Source organism: Cyprinodon tularosa, unplaced genomic scaffold (genome assembly GCF_016077235.1).
Source record: "Cyprinodon tularosa strain WSP-4 unplaced genomic scaffold, ASM1607723v1 ctg142, whole genome shotgun sequence".
Lineage (NCBI taxonomy): Eukaryota > Metazoa > Chordata > Actinopteri > Cyprinodontiformes > Cyprinodontidae > Cyprinodon > Cyprinodon tularosa.
The window spans coordinates 8168-27784 of NW_024038243.1; the positions used below are offsets into that span (position 1 = coordinate 8168).

General features: G+C 39.4%; 1 protein-coding gene across 2 annotated transcripts in view; it reads left to right on the plus strand.

Annotated features, from left to right (window-relative positions):
- The first annotated feature begins 17350 nt into the window (after window positions 1-17350).
- Window positions 17351-19617, plus strand: part of slc24a3 (solute carrier family 24 member 3) — an 88327-nt gene continuing 86060 nt past the window's right edge. The window contains exons 1-2 of one of the 2 annotated variants that reach the window (XM_038278552.1): window positions 17351-17525; window positions 17648-17857. In XM_038278552.1, the coding sequence (XP_038134480.1) occupies window positions 17671-17857 (187 nt within the window). In that variant the 5' untranslated portion in view covers window positions 17351-17525; window positions 17648-17670. Of the gene's footprint in view, window positions 17526-17584; window positions 17858-19617 lie in introns of those variants that run through there. The other variant, XM_038278551.1, reaches the window with a different exon arrangement.

A 19617-nucleotide genomic window follows, 5' to 3' on the forward strand; every position in this document is an offset into this window, starting at 1 on the left:
ATTTTGTTGTGCATTCGCGTTAATGTTGTTGTGTTTTTGAATTTGTATTTGTGCTTCGTTAATGTTGTTGTGTTTTTGAATTTGTATTTGTGCTTCCTTAATGTTGTAGTGTTTTTGTTAATGTCGTGTTTTCATTAATGTTGTAGTGTTTTAATTAATGTCGTTGTGTTTTCATTAATGTTGTAGTGTTTTTATTAATGTCTTTTTGTTTTCATTAATGTTGTAGTGTTTTTATTAATGTCGTTGTGTTTTCATTAATGTCGTTGTGTTTTCATTAATGTTGTTGTGTTTTCATTAATGTTGTAGTGTTTTTATTAATGTCGTTGTGTTTTCATTAATGTTGTAGTGTTTTTTTTAAGGTCGTTGTGTTTTCATTAATGTTGTTGTGTTTTCGTTAATGTCGTTGTGTTTTCATTAATGTTGTAGTGTTTTCGTTAATGTCGTGTTTTCATTAATGTTGTAGTGTTTTTGTTAATGTCGTCGTGTTTTCATTAATGTTGTAGTGTTTTTATTAATGTTGTTGTTTTTTCGTTAATGTTGTTGTGTTTTCATTAATGTTGTAGTGTTTTTATTAATGTCGTTGTGTTTTCATTAATGTTGTTGTGTTTTCATTAATGTTGTAGTGTTTTTATTAATGTCGTTGTGTTTTCATTAATGTTGTAGTGTTTTTTTTAAGGTCGTTGTGTTTTCATTAATGTTGTTGTGTTTTCGTTAATGTCGTTGTGTTTTCATTAATGTTGTAGTGTTTTTGTTAATGTCGTCGTGTTTTCATTAATGTTGTAGTGTTTTTATTAATGTTGTTGTGTTTTCGTTAATGTCGTTGTGTTTTCATTAATGTTGTAGTGTTTTTGTTAATGTCGTCGTGTTTTCATTAATGTTGTAGTGTTTTTATTAATGTTGTTGTGTTTTCATTAATGTTGTTTTGTTTTCGTTAATGTTGTTGTGTTTTCATTAATGTTGTGTTTTCGTTAATGTCGTTGTGTTTTCGTTAATGTTGTTGTGTTTTCGTTAATGTTGTTGTGTGAAAGAGTCAAGAGTAATGATTTTAGAGTCTTAATAAAAAAAAAAATCATACACAATTTCTATGAATCAATAATTGGTGAATATTCTCGTAGGCTCTATTATGTGATGAACAATGATCCCTCAAATGGCAAAAGAGGGAGAATAATATTGTGCTTTTCCACCACAAAATCATGGACTTATTAACATAGGGAATCATTATTGTGATAAAAACTATGAAAAGTGTAAAAGACAATTTATTTCTATAAATCGTCTTTATCTATAAATTGTGACATTATCTGGTCTAGAGCGGGAGATGGTTCAGGAAAATCTTAACTCTCCAAATGAGATTCCACCATCAACACTCTATTTAATCATCTAGTTTTTAATGAAAAACAACAAAAATGTTAACGTATAGGCAACAATCAAATGCATAGTAAGCAAGTTTGGTCGGCAAACTCAATAAGCCACCCTTGATTTTCAATGGTAACCCCCAGATTTTAACCACCTTTCAGAAGAAGTCAACATACAGGTCCCAATAAACCATGACATAGAGCCCACTTAATTATTTCCACATAAACTAATAGAATAAGCTTGATAGTGCAGGAGACTCATTGTGTCCATCATGACAAAATGAACATGTCATGCTCCAAGGCTTTGAGTTAAAGACTGAAACATTGGAAATCTACCTACAGGCAAGATGGTGGTTATTTTAAGGGTTGCGTTAGCAGGTCATTCTAAACTTTTTTTAGTTCCAAGCCGTAACATGTCGTCATTCTCTGCTTCAGCAATCTTAACAAAGTTTAACAATCAGATCAGCACCTGCACACACCTGAAGGTTCACACCCTCTCCTGCGCATCAGACAGAGCAAGTACAAACCTGACTCTTTCAGGTATTAACCATTAACTAGGGTGACCAAACATCTGTATTTCCCGGGACATATCCGTATTAACGTCCTGTCCTGGGCGTCCCGTTTTTTTTTTTTTTAGAAAGTGAGGAAATGTCCTGATTTTTTAAATTACCTTAATTGGATCGTTAAATTTACAGGCACTAGGGCACTGCGCACGACGCTGCGTGTGACGTAATCCCTGAGCCGTGTCAGTGCAGGCAGCCCTGTTCTTAATCAGAATATAGATTGCGTGGCTGTCAGTACGCCAACAACATGCAAAAGCGCAAATGTATGTTTACCGACGATTTACAAAAGAGTTTCCCTGCTTTCAGACCGGGTCGAGACAAATGGGAGGCCTTGTGCACATATGTCTCGGTGTCCAATGGAGGTGTGGAGTAAGGATAGTCTATTGATATGTTTGTTCGTTTTTGGTACATTTTGAATTTAAGCGTTTAGTCTGCCTGAAACCAAAGAAGAAGAAGAAGCAGGTATACTGCGCCTCAGTAACAAGAAAGGTGAACAAGGCGGAAGGCGTGAGTGACTTTGCAAACTGTTTGGCACTGTGTGGTCAAACATCAGACGAATGGAGGATCATGCCTACTCTGTATCACAACGAAAAGCGGCGGACACCGAACCCCCGTCATCTAAGAAGCGGAAACACGACGAGAATAAACGCAAGCGTGACAAGAAACGACAAAAAACACGGATCAACATTGGCACGGCATTTACACGATGGAAGTCACTGATGGAGGAAAAAGGTTTTCAAAGTGACGCTGCCAGTTTTCTCTTGGACAGGTAATTAATCCTACACACACAATTGTCTAATATCACTGCAGTTTTTGGAGTACAGGATGCTCAGACCTGTCTAAAACAATAACATGCTGCGTGATGATGCTGTTACTCTCCAGTATACTTATTCAGCAACGTCCCTGACGTTTCACAGGTAATGATTCAGTAATTTTCTGTAAAATAATTTTCTGGATATATACCTCGGTTACTTCTCTCCAGCTCCTTTGGAGATCTTCAAGCCTTATCTCCTCTGCTCTAGTCACCCCGCTGGCACCCCTCCCTCGCCTGGCCCTAGCTGCACGACCACCCCGGCCTCTCTGCCCTCGCCCTCTTCCTCTCCCTCTTCCTCGCCCTTTTCCTCTTCCTCGCCCTCTTCCTCGCCCTCTTCCTCTCCCTCTTCCTCGCCTTGTAACCCCCGCGCCACAAACAAGACTTGGACTCTGTAAACGTGGAATATATATTCTTCCAGCGAACACAATCTCGCTGTTAAACTAATGACTACAATTACTTCGTCTGTTTATATCACCATGCAAAGCAGCTCAGCAAAACGTCACAACGACGTAGAAAAAATAGCGGGTATATTTATTATCTAAAGTCAACATGAAATCTATACCCTACACAGACTAATGAAATACTATCTGTAAAATTATCTATGTAAAAAAACCTCATCACTTGAGAAGGTAGGTGATTCCGACGTCGTGGAAGACATTTTGTCCCGTAACGCTCGCCGTACTGTTGGGGGGGAGAAGCGGTGGGGGGGAGACGTTCATGTTGCTGCAGTCTGCAGTCTGGACGTTAGATGTCACTGAAAATTACACACTGTAGCTTTAATAAATACATTTTGAATGAAATTATCGTGTGTTATTGGAGTTATTGCTGTTGACTTTTACTGAAAAGCATTTTTAATAAATCAACTGTAAATATCATGTTATTGTAGGATTACGTAGGTCTATGTTAAAGGCTCACTATGCAACATTTTTCAGTTAATTAATGTGTACCATAACGTTTTGGATGATTAAATGAGTCATTTCAGGTTGAACAAAGGTATTCTTGGTCGCCCTGGTGGTCTGTGGGGGAAATACCGCACTTGCAATTCCAGGAGCACCGACCCGCACCCACAGGCTCAGAAGTCTCGCCAGAGTAGGTCTTGCTTTACGGTGAGAACTGCTACACCCCCCAGTTAAAAGCATGCTCGTTGCTAGCACAGTGGTGATCTTTGTGCAGTGCTGCTTTCACACCGGACACAGCAAAAGCAGCAAAATCGCGTCTGCTGCTTCATTTTTGCTGCTTGTACCAGTTAGTTCTGACGCGCGGCTGAAGCAGCTTTGCTGCTTTGGCTGCGCGGTGCAAAAGTGTGTCTGACGCGCGTTGGGCGGAGCTTCACTATCCTTTCTCTGCCTTGCAGCTATATTTGCTGTGATCAGTGGAAATAAAGTAGTTTTAATATGTTTTTAAGTGAGAAAATACACCTGAAAACGTAATCAGTGCAGTCAGTTCATTCAGATTATCATCCTGCCTTACAATATTTTTTCTGTCGGAGCCGCTCAGACCCCCACATACCAGCGGTGCGCCGACAGTAGGAATCCCTTCATCAGCAGCCTCTGGCCGGGTCGCCTCCTCACGGTTCACCGCGGCAGCTGGTAGGTGAATTTCTCTCTAAATAATCCAAACTGCAGGCAGCAGGATAATAAAAGCGAACATGTTCTGCCGGCAGATTTCTGCATTTTAAGTTAATTTAGGCGTCAATAAACTGTTTAAGAGGAGTGATCATAGCGCTCTGTTCATCAGCGCTGTGTCTCTCTCCCTGCCAGCTCCCAGATCAGCTTCTCTGATTGGTTGACGCGGCGAGCCGAGCAGCAAAACGCGTCACGCGCGTCAGATGCTTAGTCATTCGTTGCGTTCGCCTGCCTGCTAAGCTCAAAACAACCGCGCCTGGCTTGACGGAGAAACCAGGAGAACAGCTGTGCATATTTACGACAGTGCACTTTTACTTTCGCCCTCTGGGGGGAGCCTCGCTGGAAAATCAACACCGGTTGCATAGTGTACCTTTAAGTGAGTGCATGCCACAGACATCTCTATGCATGGGAACAGAGATCCTAACACCCCCCCCCCCCCCCCCCCCCCCCCACCCCCTGCAAGTAAAATAGCCAACAAGAAGGAAAAAGAGTGTCACTGACAGATCATACACAGGTGAATGCAGGAGTGCCTGGGTAATAATTTGTGTCGAGGCTATCACACCCTCTTTATTTGTTTGAAGCATTTTGGGCAGAGGGATTTGTTAAACATGGGCTGCAGGACAACTCACACATGGCAGTTTGAAATGTGTGTGGAAGAGTGTCTCTGTGTGCCTTTTTTTTTAATTTTATAAGAAAGCAATGCATATTAGAGTAGAGATGTGTGTCCATGTGCACATCCTTTTCACATTGGGTAACAGCAATTAATAATATGTACATATTGGCATTGTAAAAAAATTGTGCAACTCGAAGAGTTGAGAACAAGGCATAGATTCGACCTCCTAGGGTGTTAATTAAATCTTATGAACAGTACACCACACAACTGAAAAATAAAAAAAGTAACTTAAATAAAAAATAATTTTAGAGCGAAATAATATTTATCATAATAGTTACAGCTAAATACCTGAGGATCTAATTAAGCTATGATTAGCATAAATAAAGCCACCCAAGAAATCAATAGAAAAATAAATAAGAGAAGAAGTAAAAATAAATAAATAAATAAAAAAAACAGGGGGAGGGACTGAAGAGAGCGGTAGAATGTAAGAAAGGGAAGCCATTTGTCATCAAATTTATTGGCTGAATATCAGATCTTTTCCAACTTCTGAAAAGACATGGCGTCATTGAGCCACTGGGTACTGGGGGGGGGTATAGTCGACTCCCAGTGTAAAAGAAGGTGGCGTCTTGCCAGTAATGAAGTAAATGCTAAGATATCTAATTGGTTAGAAGTAAACCGCTTTGTGGTCCTCTGGGAGCCCAAATATGGCAATGCGGGGGAGACTTTAATAACCACAGAAAGTAATTTTGACATGGTATCAAAGTTATTCAACCAAAAGCAAGAAAGTAGTTGACAAGAATACAATATATGGGATAAATTGCAGGGTGAGGCAGGACATTTGCTGCATATGTCGGTGATGTTGGTATACATTTGGGATAGTTGAGTTTTAGAAAAATGGACTCTAAACCGTATTTTAAACTGAGCAAGTGTAAGACGGGCACAGAATGAACCTAAATAAATTGTCTTAAAAGCAGTGTCCCACCAATCATCCTCCAAGTTTAAGTCCAATTCCTTGATCCAGGCATCTCTAACTTTAGTAATTGGCGAGCAGTCAAAAGATAGAAGTTCATTACAAATTTAAAAAATGAGTGAATTTTGAAGTGGGTCATGATTTAATAGCTCCTCCCACTGTTGAGTTGGCTGTGAGAAGCGGAACAGAGGAAACAAAATTTTAGCACAATGTCTAAATTGAAAGTATTGGTAAAACTCTTCTGAGATATCTGCAAAGCTGTGAAAAATATCTTTTTCTAAGAACTTAAAACACTTCAGGCCTTTAATATTCCATGTTAGGGAGGGTGGATCTGTAAATGAAGGCTGTAATAAATGATTTTTTAGTGTAGGGGTTAAAGTGAATATACTGACTTAAATTTAAAGGGGCCTCCTAAATTAATACCAAATTTTTAGTGTGGAAAGGACTGCTTGACTGTTGGTAAAACCAGAGAGGTTGGATAGGATAGTGGATGTAAGTAGGGAAGATAAGGAGGATGAACTTGACTGTGCGTCCAAGTTGCACCACGACAGGTTCATAGATTTAAACCAGAACGAGATTTTATGAATGTGAGCTTCCCAATAATAGAATTGGAAATTTGGAAGTGATACTCCACCATTCAACTTACATCAACTTACATCAAAAGTGGGAGGCAGTGAAATTAAAACAAATTTGGGCTAAATATTCATTTTGACTATGTTAATTCTTCCTCTCAAAGAGAAATCTTTAAATCTTTGTAGGTCCATTTTAACTTTAGACAATAAAGGTGAAAAATTAGCAGAAAAGAGAGAATTTAACGTTCTAGTAATGTTGATACTGAGATACCTAAAGCCAGTCAAGTTTAAATTAAAAGGGATATCTGACTTTGTGAGCGGTAAGGTTCACAAAGGGCGTTATTAGGGTAACGTACAATGATGTTTTTGATAAAAATCCTTTTATTAAAATGCCATCATAACGATTATAATATTAAAGTCACAGGGTGTTCCAACCCGTGCAGTTCCTAATTGTCCCGAGTGGTACCCGACTTTACAGGAGTGAATAAAGTGAATGTGATTGGTCGTTTATCAAGGGGGCGGGATTGTTTTGGCGGTAGGTTCGCAAGCAAGTTTGGTTGTGGCTGGTTTGTCAGAAGCATGTTGCTAACCAGTTAGCAACTTAGTGCTAGTAGGTTCCCATTGGGAAATTCCATTGGGACCAAGTAGCACTAAATTGGTGACTTAGAAACGACACTGTCAAGGACCGCTATGAACAGCGGAAACATGCAAGAGGAGAGGAGTTTTGTATTGGAGGTCGTGGATGAGTCTCCTCCGTCATACATTTTTTATTTAGTGGAGGAAAGCGGGGATGAAGATGTTGTGGAAGAGGACGCCAGGGCGGCAGAAGCTTGGTTTGGTGTAGAAGGCTTACAGCTGTACATTAGAGGCCTGCGCGGGACAGATTTTCCAGTCTCGTGCACCCCCGCACCCGCAGTGTTCAGTCCAGATCCCACCCGCTCCCGCAAAGAATTATGATTTTCATTCATCATCACGTTCAAGTATGAAATAAAAATATAAGTCATTATTATTAATTTTACACACCGTATGATGGAGCCCCACCTAGCACATTGTGATGTACATATATGATAAACATAGACTGATACTTTATTACTTTATTTTACATTTTAAACACGTTTTTAGTTTGCAGGACTGCAACCCGCACTGTGAGCTCATCCCCGCACCCGCAATGGGCTTTCAATATTTGTCCCGCGAAAAGTCATGGATTCATATTTCTTATTTCAACCGTTGCGTATATTAGCTGCGACATATGAATCAAGACGCTATGACCAAAAAAATTTGATAGACAGATGACCGTTGATATATGATTGGCCGAATTTCGGTGTTCAGGCTGACTTATAACTAACTGGCCAGCATAAAATAACAAAAAAAACACAGATTTTAAGACAGGATTTTTTTTAAATAGAAATTTTCTAAATTTTGGGACAATATCATCTGATAAAGAGTACATTTATATCCATGTTTAAGCCACAATGATTTGACATTTAAATATGATTTCCCTATGGCTTTAATGAGGCAACAACAAGGAACAAACCATGGGCCGGGGTTAGCATAGGGACATGTCCCTACCAAAATTTACCAAAATCTTTCCTGTCCCTTTCTCTGCACTGTTTACCTCCACTTTTCTGCCTTAAATTCCTCCTTCTCTCTTTCTTGTTCTCTAGTCTGTATGTGTGTGCGTGCGTGTTTGGAGCGTGAAATAAAAAGCAAATGACGCTAGAATAAGGCGGATACCAAAATCAATATTAGACTAAGAAACTAGTTCCAAATATCTAAAATAAAACAGGTGAAAGCTTCTATTGCAGTTCTGTAAAGAAGCAGGGGAGTTTTGATTTGTGGAACCAAAGGTAGGATCTCAAAATGATATTTAATTCTCAAGTATGATACAGTTTATCAATAAAAATCTTTTTTTTTTTTAACTACATATTCTGAGTCAGACAGGAGTTCTGATATCTGCTGGAAAAAGAAAAGGCGAGGGTGACACTTTAAGCAGCATTTCTTTACTATTGCTGTTTTAATTTTTTGACGACCCTTTGAAGCAGTTCAGGTATAAACAGCAGGTGTTGTTTCTTTTATAGAGTAGATAACAACACAAGAAGGATAGCATCTGCTATTTTTTGTTTTTCCACATAATAACATTAATGCTATTTATTTGACTATATCTACTAAATATAGGATAAAGACAATTACACAGAGGAACGCTATTTACATTGATTTTATTTTGCAAAGATTTCCACACAGCCCATAAGTAAATTAGTGCAAACATTAGAGTCTGGTTAAAATATTTTAATCGAGCTGTTTATTTTGGATACTACACCATTACAGATAAGATAGTGTTATATTTTCTTTTATATTTGCTAAAAGTGATTTTATATTTGAGTAAACTTAGGTTTATTCTTAGTGTTGTGCTTTGCAGATGATGCCACTAAAAAAGAAAATAGACATAAAGAGCTATTTTAGCAGTCTGACAGTAAGCAATATAGGATGATGATAAATGGTTGTGTTATATTTAATTCTTTACTATTAAAAATACACTTGTATAATAGAAACATTATATGATTATAGGAAACATGGAACAACAGGGTAGCTTAAAGGTGAAGCAGCTGGCACTTTAGTGCTTCAGATGATGTCTGTATGATTTTAATTACAGATTAAGGAGCAGCATTTTTAGTTATATACAATAGAAATATCAATTTGTATTTGATATGCCTGAATTTAAGAAAATCACACAATGAGTGGTGATGTTGCAGCACAGGTTGAGAGAGAAGTGGCTTCAGGGGAGTTTAGTTTTTCAGTAATTAGATTCTGTGGTTTCTTTTGGAGCTCACAAATTATGCCACATGAATTTTAGTATAGTTTGCTTGATTAAAATGTTTGTTTGGTTGACTGTAATCTCCTCTTCCGGTGTAATAGGAAAGAAATGTGGTGGGAATGTTACCATAAAAGTGGGCCTGCAATTAATTTTTTCGATGAATCGATTAATAATCAGAAAGCCAAAGGTTCCTTAAAGAGGATTTTTTTTGCTAAATTCAACCTGGTTAAACAGTAACGTTTATTTTTGAAGAGTTCTGTATGGAGAATATTGACAGACACATTTTTTTTTATATATATTAAATGGAAAATGTTTACATATTTTTTTACAATCTTGGTATAATCCGTGCTCTAAGTGGGTCGCTCTGTCGGCTAAAGGCACATTTTAGTGCTCCTATACTGCAGTCAATGATTAATCAATTACTAAATTAGTTGATGATTATTTAAATAAGCCATTAATACACTATATTGCCAAAAGTATTTGCTCACCCATCCAAATTATTGGAATCAGGTGTTCCAATCACTTCCATGGCCACAGGTGTATAAATTCAAGCAACTAGGCATGCAGACTGTTTTTACAAACATTTGTGAAAGAATGGGTCGCTCTCAGGAGCTCAGTGAATTCCAGCGTGGAACTGTGATAGGATGCCACCTGTGCAACAAATCCAGTCGTGAAATTTCCTCGCTCCTAAATATTCCACAGTCAACTGTCAGCTGTATTATATATAAGAAAATGGAAGTGTTTGGGAACGACAGCAACTCAGCCACGAAGTGGTAGGCCACGTAAACTGACGGAGCGGGGTCAGCGGATGCTGAAGCGCATAGTGCGAAGAGGTCGCCAACTTTCTGCAGAGTCAATCACTACAGACCTCCAAACTTCATGTGGCCTTCAGATTAGCTCAAGAACAGTGCGCAGAGAGCTTCATGGAATGGGTTTCCATGGTCGAGCAGCTGCATCCAAGCCATACATCACCAAGTGCAATGCAAAGCGTCGGATGCGGTGGTGTAAAGCACGGCGCCACTGGACTCTAGAGCAGTGGAGACGCGTTCTCTGGAGTGACGAATCGCGCTTCTCCATCTGGCAATCTGATGGACGGGTCTGGGTTTGGCGGTTGCCAGGAGAACGGTACTTGTCTGACTGCATTGTGCCAAGTGTAAAGTTTGGTGGAGGGGGGATTATGGTGTGGGGTTGTTTTTCAGGAGCTGGGCTTGGCCCCTTAGTTCCAGTGAAAGGAACTCTGAATGCTTCAGCATACCAAGACATTTTGGACAATTCCATGCTCCCAACTTTGTGGGAACAGTTTGGAGCTGGCCCCTTCCTCTTCCAACATGACTGTGCACCAGTGCACAAAGCAAGGTCCATAAAGACATGGATGACAGAGTCTGGTGTGGATGAACTTGACTGGCCTGCACAGAGTCCTGACCTCAACCCGATAGAACACCTTTGGGATGAATTAGAGCGGAGACTGAGAGCCAGGCCTTCTCGTCCAACATCAGTGTGCGACCTCACAAATGCGCTTCTGGAAGAATGGTCAAAAATTCCCATAAACACACTCCTAAACCTTGTGGACAGCCTTCCCAGAAGAGTTGAAGCTGTTCTAGCTGCAAAGGGTGGACCGACGTCATATTGAACCCTATGGATTAGGAACGGGATGTCACTTAAGCTCATATGTGAGTCAAGGCAGGTGAGCAAATACTTTTGGCAATATAGTGTATGTTTAATTGTTTCAGCCCTGATAAAATACATTAAAATGGGTTACACAGAATAATTACAGCCCATATGTACAACTTGTATAGTGAAGTTATTATTTTAAATGCTCAGTGTCAATTCCTCTCATAGTTTCAGTGCTCATGTAAGTACAATACATTTATTTGCCATCCCTTAAATGTTTTATTTTGCATGATACAGATAGAGCATATTAGATAAAAAATAAAAATAAGAGTGGGGTTTACCTCTGTTTATTTCTGCACAATTCTATAGCTTCAGAAGAAAATACACGAAAAAATCAACATATAGACATATTTTGACTATTTTTGATTAAGTTGGCACACATTTCCCCTACTGTCTTAGTTGCTGGTAAGCAGTGTTGGGGAGTAACGGATTACATGTAACGACGTTACGTAATTTAATTACAAAAAAAGAGTAACTGTAATTCGTCACAGTTACAATGAGAAAATATGTAATTCAGTTACAGTTACTTCTGAAAATATTAAGAATTACAAATTTAGTCAAATTTTTAAAAAAATATAAAGAAAAACCTTTGCGAAATATGTAATGATATTTTTATTGCTTCACGCCCTGTATCGCCGTTTCCCGCTACGGCTCCTTGTCTCTATCATATTTGTCACTCTGATGATCCATCCTGTGCTGGTTGAGCCTCTTTGAGGAACAGCAAGTGAGCGGACGGTTCTATTTCAGCTCAAGCAGGGTATCAAACAATGATGGGCAGTAGCGCCGCTACATGTAGCAAAGCTATTAGTTTAACTGCATGTTCCAGTAGCTTGACCGTAGCGTCGCTGCTTTATTTATCAAGTAACTTTCCTGAAGTGACGTTATTGCTTTGATCAAGTAGCGACGTAGCATCCACAAACGCTACAAAATCCAGAGCATAACTAAGAAATTAAACCAGGTTTCCTATTTTGAAACAACAATCAGAGAACCTTCATCAGCATATAACAATCAGAGTTATTCGTTGGACATTCACGCATGAGCCTCTATTCTGCCTAGTGTTGCCAACTCCTCAGAAAGGAAAGTAGCTATTGGCTGTGCTAGAAGTCGCTGAATGACGTCATTGCCTAATTTGCATAATATATATATATTTTTTTTTCAACTTTTTATTTTATTTAACTTTTTCTTTTTTCCCTTTTGGTCCACTAATGACCTTAAAAATCATGCTAAAACATGAACATTTTGACCCATAACATTTTTTTTTTTACATTACATTAACAATCTAAATGGAAAAAAAAGACTATAAAGAATCAATGACAATGTGAACGAATGGTAATTGTTTTTTTGTTTTTTTTTTAACTAATAAGAATTCCCTGCACACACACAGGCTGTGCTTGCCTGCTCACAGAAAGAGTGGATCATGGTCATGTTGGTCAAGGCTCTCTCTGGCAGGTTCAGCAACTGAGGGAGCTGACTCCAGTGTGATCAACCTGCGCTGTCAAACCCGGTGCATGCGTGCGGTTCATTTGCAGTCTGGACGCTGAGGGTAAACATGCTGTGTATCTGACTGTAGCGCTGAGAGGGAGAATGGGGTTGGGACGGGGGGGAGGCGCCCCACGGCAGACACCAGAAAAGTCGCTAGATTCGTCACCAGTCGCTTTTTTGAAAAAGAGTCGCTGGAGGGGTCTGAAAAGTCGCTAAATATAGCGACAAAGTTGCTGAGTAATTACCATTTGCTCACATTGTCGTTGATTCTTTATAGTCTTTTGTTTCTCCATTTAGATTGTTAATGTAATGTAAAAAAAAATGTTATGGTTCAAAATGTTCATGTTTTAGCAAGTTAAATAAAAAAAAGTTGAAAAAAAAAAAATATATATATATTATGCAAATTAGGCTATGACGTCATTCAGCGACTTCTAGCACATCCAATAGTTACTTTCCTTACTGAGGAGTTGGCAACACTGTATGAAACTTGTTGAATCCTCAGATAAAAAAATAAGTGTACAGACGTCTGCTTTGCAATAAAAAAAATAAATAAAAAAAACCTTGTCAACGTCCAGGACATCCAACACCAACCTGAGAACTCACATTCAGGTGAATCACTAATTTCCCTCCTACAGTATGCAAGTAAAAATATCTAGGTCAGTGTAAATTCCTACTCACTTTAGCCAAATGCTGTATGTAAATTAGTAAAACGAAAGCTACCAAACTACCAACAAGAAGTGTGTGATGGAAAGGGACTAGCCAAATGGCTAAGCAGAAGTGTTAAAAAAAAAAAGAGTGATTTTCAAGGTTCTTGGCCATAGAGAGCTCATGTGGCCAAGATTAGCCATTTGTTTTACATAGCCTAACACTAATTAAAACAGTCAACTACAGTATATTTTTTGAAATAAAAATTTGAAAAATATATCAGCTTTAACTTTATTGGCACCTTTAATTTCCAGATAGTTCAATCTGATGTGTGCCACTAAGATACTCTAATTAGAGAGCAGTATTGAAACTTCGATATTGTAGATAGGCTGTACAGGTGCGAATTGAAGAGGAACACTGTACAAATGTTGGGATGGTACAGTAAGGTTTGGATAGAGGGGAAGGAAAGACTAGTCTTTGGGAAGAGTTCAATAAGGTGACCGCTGTAGGAAAGAAGTGGTTTTTGAAGCTGCTTGTGTTAGTCTGCAAACTGCGTAAATGGTAGAGCCTGGGGGAGGAACAGAAAAGAGTATGGCCCGATGAGAGGAGTCCGAGAAAATCTTACATGCCTGGTGCTGGCATCTCTTCTTGTGGACATCCTGTGATTGCCTGTCAGCAGTTCCCTCTCAGCTTAGTGCTTTTTTAAGGTTCACATTCAGTTCTCAAAAATTAAATGTTGAACATGGGTCAATACTGATTAAAACCTAATCAAAAGTAATTAGTTACATTATTTTTTTAAAGTAATCGAAAAAGTTACACTACAATTACATTTTAAACAAGGTAACTTGTAACTGTAACGAATTACATTTTCAAAGTAACTTACCCAACACTGCTGGTATGTTTAAATGCTTTTCAAAGTGGAAAAAAGTCCTCATTCCACATTGTACAGAGCCAGTGATGCTTCAAACATTGATAAACAGCATCTAGTGTGTGTAGTGCTTATAAGATTTGAATTAATGTAGCAATAAATGCTGTTGTTCTCCTTAAACAAAATGTGCCCTGATGCTCACATTAAGCATAAAAAGAACATGCATATTTGTGCATAGGACCAATGACATCAGACCAATGAAACTGAAGACCAATGGCGTCCCTACCAAAGTTGAAATCAAACCTACGCCCTTGGAACAAAGAAAAATGTGTTTACATAGTCTACTTTAATGTACTAATTCAAACATTTATGCATGTCTATAGACAGTTATCTTACCCCATATATATTCATATCAATAAAACTTATGCTTAAAACACAAACTGCCCATTTGTTGTTCTGTTCAGCTGCTTTATAAACGAACTACATTGAACTTGATACAGTTGATCATAATATTATTTTAGCAAGACTTGAATATTTTGTTGGAATTAAAAGAACTGTAGTAGACTGGTTTAAATCTAATCTATCTGATCGATTTCAGTTTGTTCACTTTAATGATACATCCTCCTCATGCTCAAAGGTTACCTGTGAAGTACCACAGGGATCAGTGCTAGGACCAATTCTCTCTACTATATATATATATGCTCCCAATCAGTAGAATTATTAGACAGCATAGGATTAATTTCCAGTTATGCTGATGATACCCAGCTATATCTGTCTATAAATCCAGATGAAGCTAACCCATTACATAGATTACAGGCATGTCTTGAAGACATCTGGATGACTCTTAACTTTCTGCTTCTGAATGCAGAAAAAACAGAAGTTATAGTCTTTGGACCAGAGTCTTTGAAAAACAAGCTGATTTCAGAAAATAAAGTAAAAAATCTTGGTGTTATTTTTGATCAGAATCTGTCATTTAAATTCCATATCAAAGAGGTTTCTAGAATTTCCTTCTTTCATCTGCAGAATATTGCAAAAACTAGAAATATCCAGTCCAGAGAGGATGCTGAGAAACTAGTCCATGCCTTTGTTAATTCAAGGCTGGACTATTGTAATTCTTTACTATCAGGAAGTCCAAAAACTGTAGTTAAAAGTCTTCAGCTGATCCAAAATTCTGCAGCCAGAGTTCTGATGAAAATTAAAAAGAGAGATCATATCACTCCTATCCTGGCTTCTCTTAATTGGCTTCCTGTTAAATCCAGAATAGAATTTTAAAATCTGTTAGGATTCCAGTTTGTGTGTGTTGTTTGTTTTTCTCTCTCCACCACCAGGTGGTGCCCCGTCCTCGTTGGGCCTCCCTGCACACACGCGGCTCGTTGGATCATTACTGGAGGAGTATTTGAGCAGTGGGCTGTCACTACCTCGACGCCAGAGTGTTTGCCAGTTTTGGGTACTCTAGCCAAGTCTAAGTCTAACCTAAGCTTTGTTTCTCTGAGTCTTATCTAGTTTTTGTCTTTGCTCCTCAGCAGGAAGCCTTCCTGAGTAACTAGATACCTGGACCTTCTCCCCCTGGAAGGATTTACTGGGTACACACTGAGCAGGGGAAAACCTCCACATGATCCGTTCAAGTCCTCTTCGGAAATCCCAGTGAAAGTCCGCTCCTTGACTCCTCTGGGTTCGACGCTTGCCTATCTGTCTGCCCTTCAAAGAGTTCTCTCTTCTCTGGATTAACCCCCACAAACTGGATTCAAGGATTGACAAGAGCCCCCTCAAACGTGAGTCCCTCTCCATAAAATTGAAGCCTCAGTCAAATTTCCTACGGTCCCTGAACTGATCACTGTGATCTCCCCTTCACACTTTCCTGTTCCGGTTCACCAGTCCACTGAGTTCCAGGTCCTGTTATTCATCTACATTTAATAAACCTGTTAAACTTTTTCCTTTGGTCTCTGAGTGGTTCTCTGCATGTGGGTCAGATCGCTTAAACCAATCATGACAAAATCCTCCTTCTCACATATAAAGCCTTAAATAACCAAGCTCCATCTTATATCAGAGATATGATTGTTCCTAACAGAGCACCTCACTCTCAATCTGCAGGTTTACTAGTGGTTCCTAGAATTTCTAAAAGTAGAATGGGAGGCAGATCTTTTAGTTATCAGGCTCCTCTCCTGTGGAACCAACTACCAGTTTTAGTCCATGAGGCAGACACCCTGTCTACTTTTAAGGGCAGGCTTAAAACTTTCCTTTTTGATAAAGCTTATAGTTAGAGTGACTCAGGTTATCCTGAGCTATCTCTATAGTTATGCTGCTATCGGATTAGACTTCTGGAGGACATAGGTATCCCCATTTCATAATTTTCTTTCATTCCATCTCTATTCTTCCACTCTGCTGAATCTGTTAGTTCAATCTCTATTGTTCTGCTTTTTCTCATAGTCGCTTTGCCTCGTCTGTTCCTGTTTGGCTGTGACGCCATCCTGGAGAGAAATATCAGCTGTGCTGCTGCCATCAACACCTTAGTTCATAGATGTAGGATATCGGCCTGTTTTTTCCAGTGTAGTCCTGTTTCTCTGACTGTGACTGGCTGGATGTGCCCCCTTCTTCCCCCCCCCCCATCTTTGTGATGTATTGTGACGGATGGTTTGTACTGAAACTGTAATTTCCCTCTGGCATTATTAAAGTATGTCTGATTCTGATTCATCCTCTGGCATAGGAGCTGGCTCGGAGCTCGTCTGCCTGGCTTTGTGTTTCCTGGACGGGGCAGCCTTTTACAGTTGCTTTGTATCTCTGCTTCTGTATCCTTGATCCCCAGACGGCCTCAGCAGATGGCCGCTCACACTGAGCCTGGTTTTGCTGAAGGTTCCTTCCTGTTAAAGGGGAGTTTTTCCTCTCCACTGTCTCTACATGCATGCTTAGTGCGAGGGATTGCTTTTTAGTCAATTGGTTGATCAACTGATTTTCCTTCAATAGAAAACTGCCTTGAGATGACATGTGTTGTGAATTGGCGCTATATAAACTGAATTGAATTGAACTGTTTTAGCCTCTGATAATATCTCTAGACTAGAAAAATAAATTAATCTACATATATTCCCACCTAACATTTTTATTTATTCCTCCAGTGCTTCTTGCTTTGATGCTTTCGGCGGTTCTGTCAGGGACCGTATTTCTGGGTTGGGCCCCAGTGTTTCCAGATCCTGGGAATGAAAAAAACAAACAACCAAAAAATAAACAAAACAAAAAAGCAACATGAAGCACATAAAGGGTACAGGAGGTTGAAAGCAACAGACAGCAGCAGGCCTGTTATCTTAACTGCTCATATTTTGCCAGCAGGGCAGTACATCCAGATTATTGTGTGACTGAGTGCGCGCGCTCCTGTCCTCTTCTGGTGCGCATCGGCACACGCGCGTCCATGGAGCGCTCCCGCAGCTTCCCGCAGCTTCACCGCCTCGGAAAGAGGATTTTAACAGGAAATTTGGACTCAGTCCGCCTCTCTGAGATAATGGCTCCCCGTTCGTTACGGTCCGTTCTGCATTAAAGAACCTCCCCGGTATCATTCCTCAACTTTTATTTTTTTTTCTAACCACCCCCCTTCACTTTAAGGGGGGGGGGGGGGGGGGGGGGGGTGCGCTCCGTTTCCCTGGAATTACAGCAGCTTGTGGTTCATCCTAGAGGCAGGAAGAAGGGGAATCCCTATGGATGAGGCAAGCGGACAGGAGATGCCGCAGCTGGGTATCCGACACCGGGATGGAGCCACGATGCGCCAGCGGAGGGTGAAAGCGAGGCGGAAACGGCGAAAGGAGCTGCTTTTCATCCAGATCTTTTTGTTCGGAGGATTCCTGCTCGCTGCGAAGGGCTTCACATACTTAAAGGAAGATCCAGGTGAGAGTTGAGGATTAAATCTAATAAGAATCATTTTCCTCTACTTTAAACCACAATGTCTGTTTCTTTCTGAATGAACGAGAAGAAAAATCATGAGACACAGCTTGTCATCAGTTATACGATTAAAATAATCATATAAAAATGGAAATTTAAAGCAGAGGTGGTGAAATTAAAAAAAAAAACTTGGAAAACAATTCTATAGTTGTAAAGTTTACATTCAACTCCCATTGCTTTTATTTTAATTACAGCTCAGAAAGAGCGAAAATGAAATATTACATGAAAGTGCAGAGGTTCATATATCAGACCCCCCAAAATAACGCAACAGACTGGCGACTCCCTAATAATTCAACATAATTACTTCACTCTGTATTGATTCATAGTAAAATAGACATATTCCATTTTTTATTGATACATTTTTTCAGTTTCTGTGGCAGCGGTTAATCTATTATCAATTAATATTTTAAAAGAGATTATATATTTGATTTCAATCATGTATTAAATAAAGTTATTTATTTATATATATATATATATATATATATATATATATATATATATATATATATATATATATATATATATAAATAAACTTATGTTTTTGGCCGCTCCACACCAAATCTTGTGACCCAATATGGCCTACATTAGTTTTAAACTCCAGTCCTCCAGGACCTGCACCCGTCAAACTTTTCCCAAATTCAACACATCTTAATCAAGACCTGGACTGTCAGGTGGAGGTTTGAAGGAGGACCCAAATGCAGATACTAAGGCTACGTTCACACTGCAGCCTGAAGTGACCCAAATCTGATTTTTTTGGCCCAAATGCGACCTGAATCTGATCTTTTCATGCCAGTCTGAACAACACAGATCCAAATGTTTTCCAATGCGACCCAGGCCTCTTGGCTATGTGGTCCTGAATCCGATACGAATCTGATCTTTTCAAATGCGAACTGTGTGTGAACGGCCAGGTCGCATTCATCCAACCTAAATGTCATTAATACTCGACAAAGGTCACTATTCTGCGTCTTGCTACGAAGAAGCAGCAAGTGATGCAGATGATGATGAGGAGAGCAGTATTTATGTTTAACCATATTGAAAAGATTGAGTTTTTATGGTTAGAAAAAAACGCTAGATGCACGCTGGCATGCTGGCCTGTGATGTCATTGCGTCCTCTACTGCGCATGCGGGACACTTGCATTGTATGACTGCAGTTCACACAGGAGATCACATACAAGTCACATATATTTGCAAATGTGAATGGCAACGCAAAAAAATCGGAATTGAGCATCAAGGCCTGCGGTGTGAACGTAGCCTAAGTGGTTTCTTGAAGATTTAATAACAAAAAGTGTAACATAAGCAAGTACCCAAAACTAGTGAAAACCAGGAATACTCACAATAAGGGGGCAAAGAAATTAGGACAAACCAGCAACAGTGACTGAGCAGCAGTGTTGGGCATGTTACTTTGAAAAATTAATTAGTTATAGTTACTAGTTACTTCTCCCAAAAAGTAACTGAGTTACTAACTGAGTTACTCCACAATAAAAGTAACTAGTTACTAGTAAAAGTAACTATTGCGTTACTTTTGCTTTTCTCGCCCCCGTAAACCTCACCACCGAGCCCCCACCTTCTCGCCGTGTGTTTCCAAAGCCAGCTGAATAGAGCGGACGACAAAGACAAGAACAGCAGAGAGTTTTGCATTTATTGCAACTCAATGTAAATGACATCAGGGGGGACCCCCCTTTCAGAGACAAAGACAGGTATTGGGT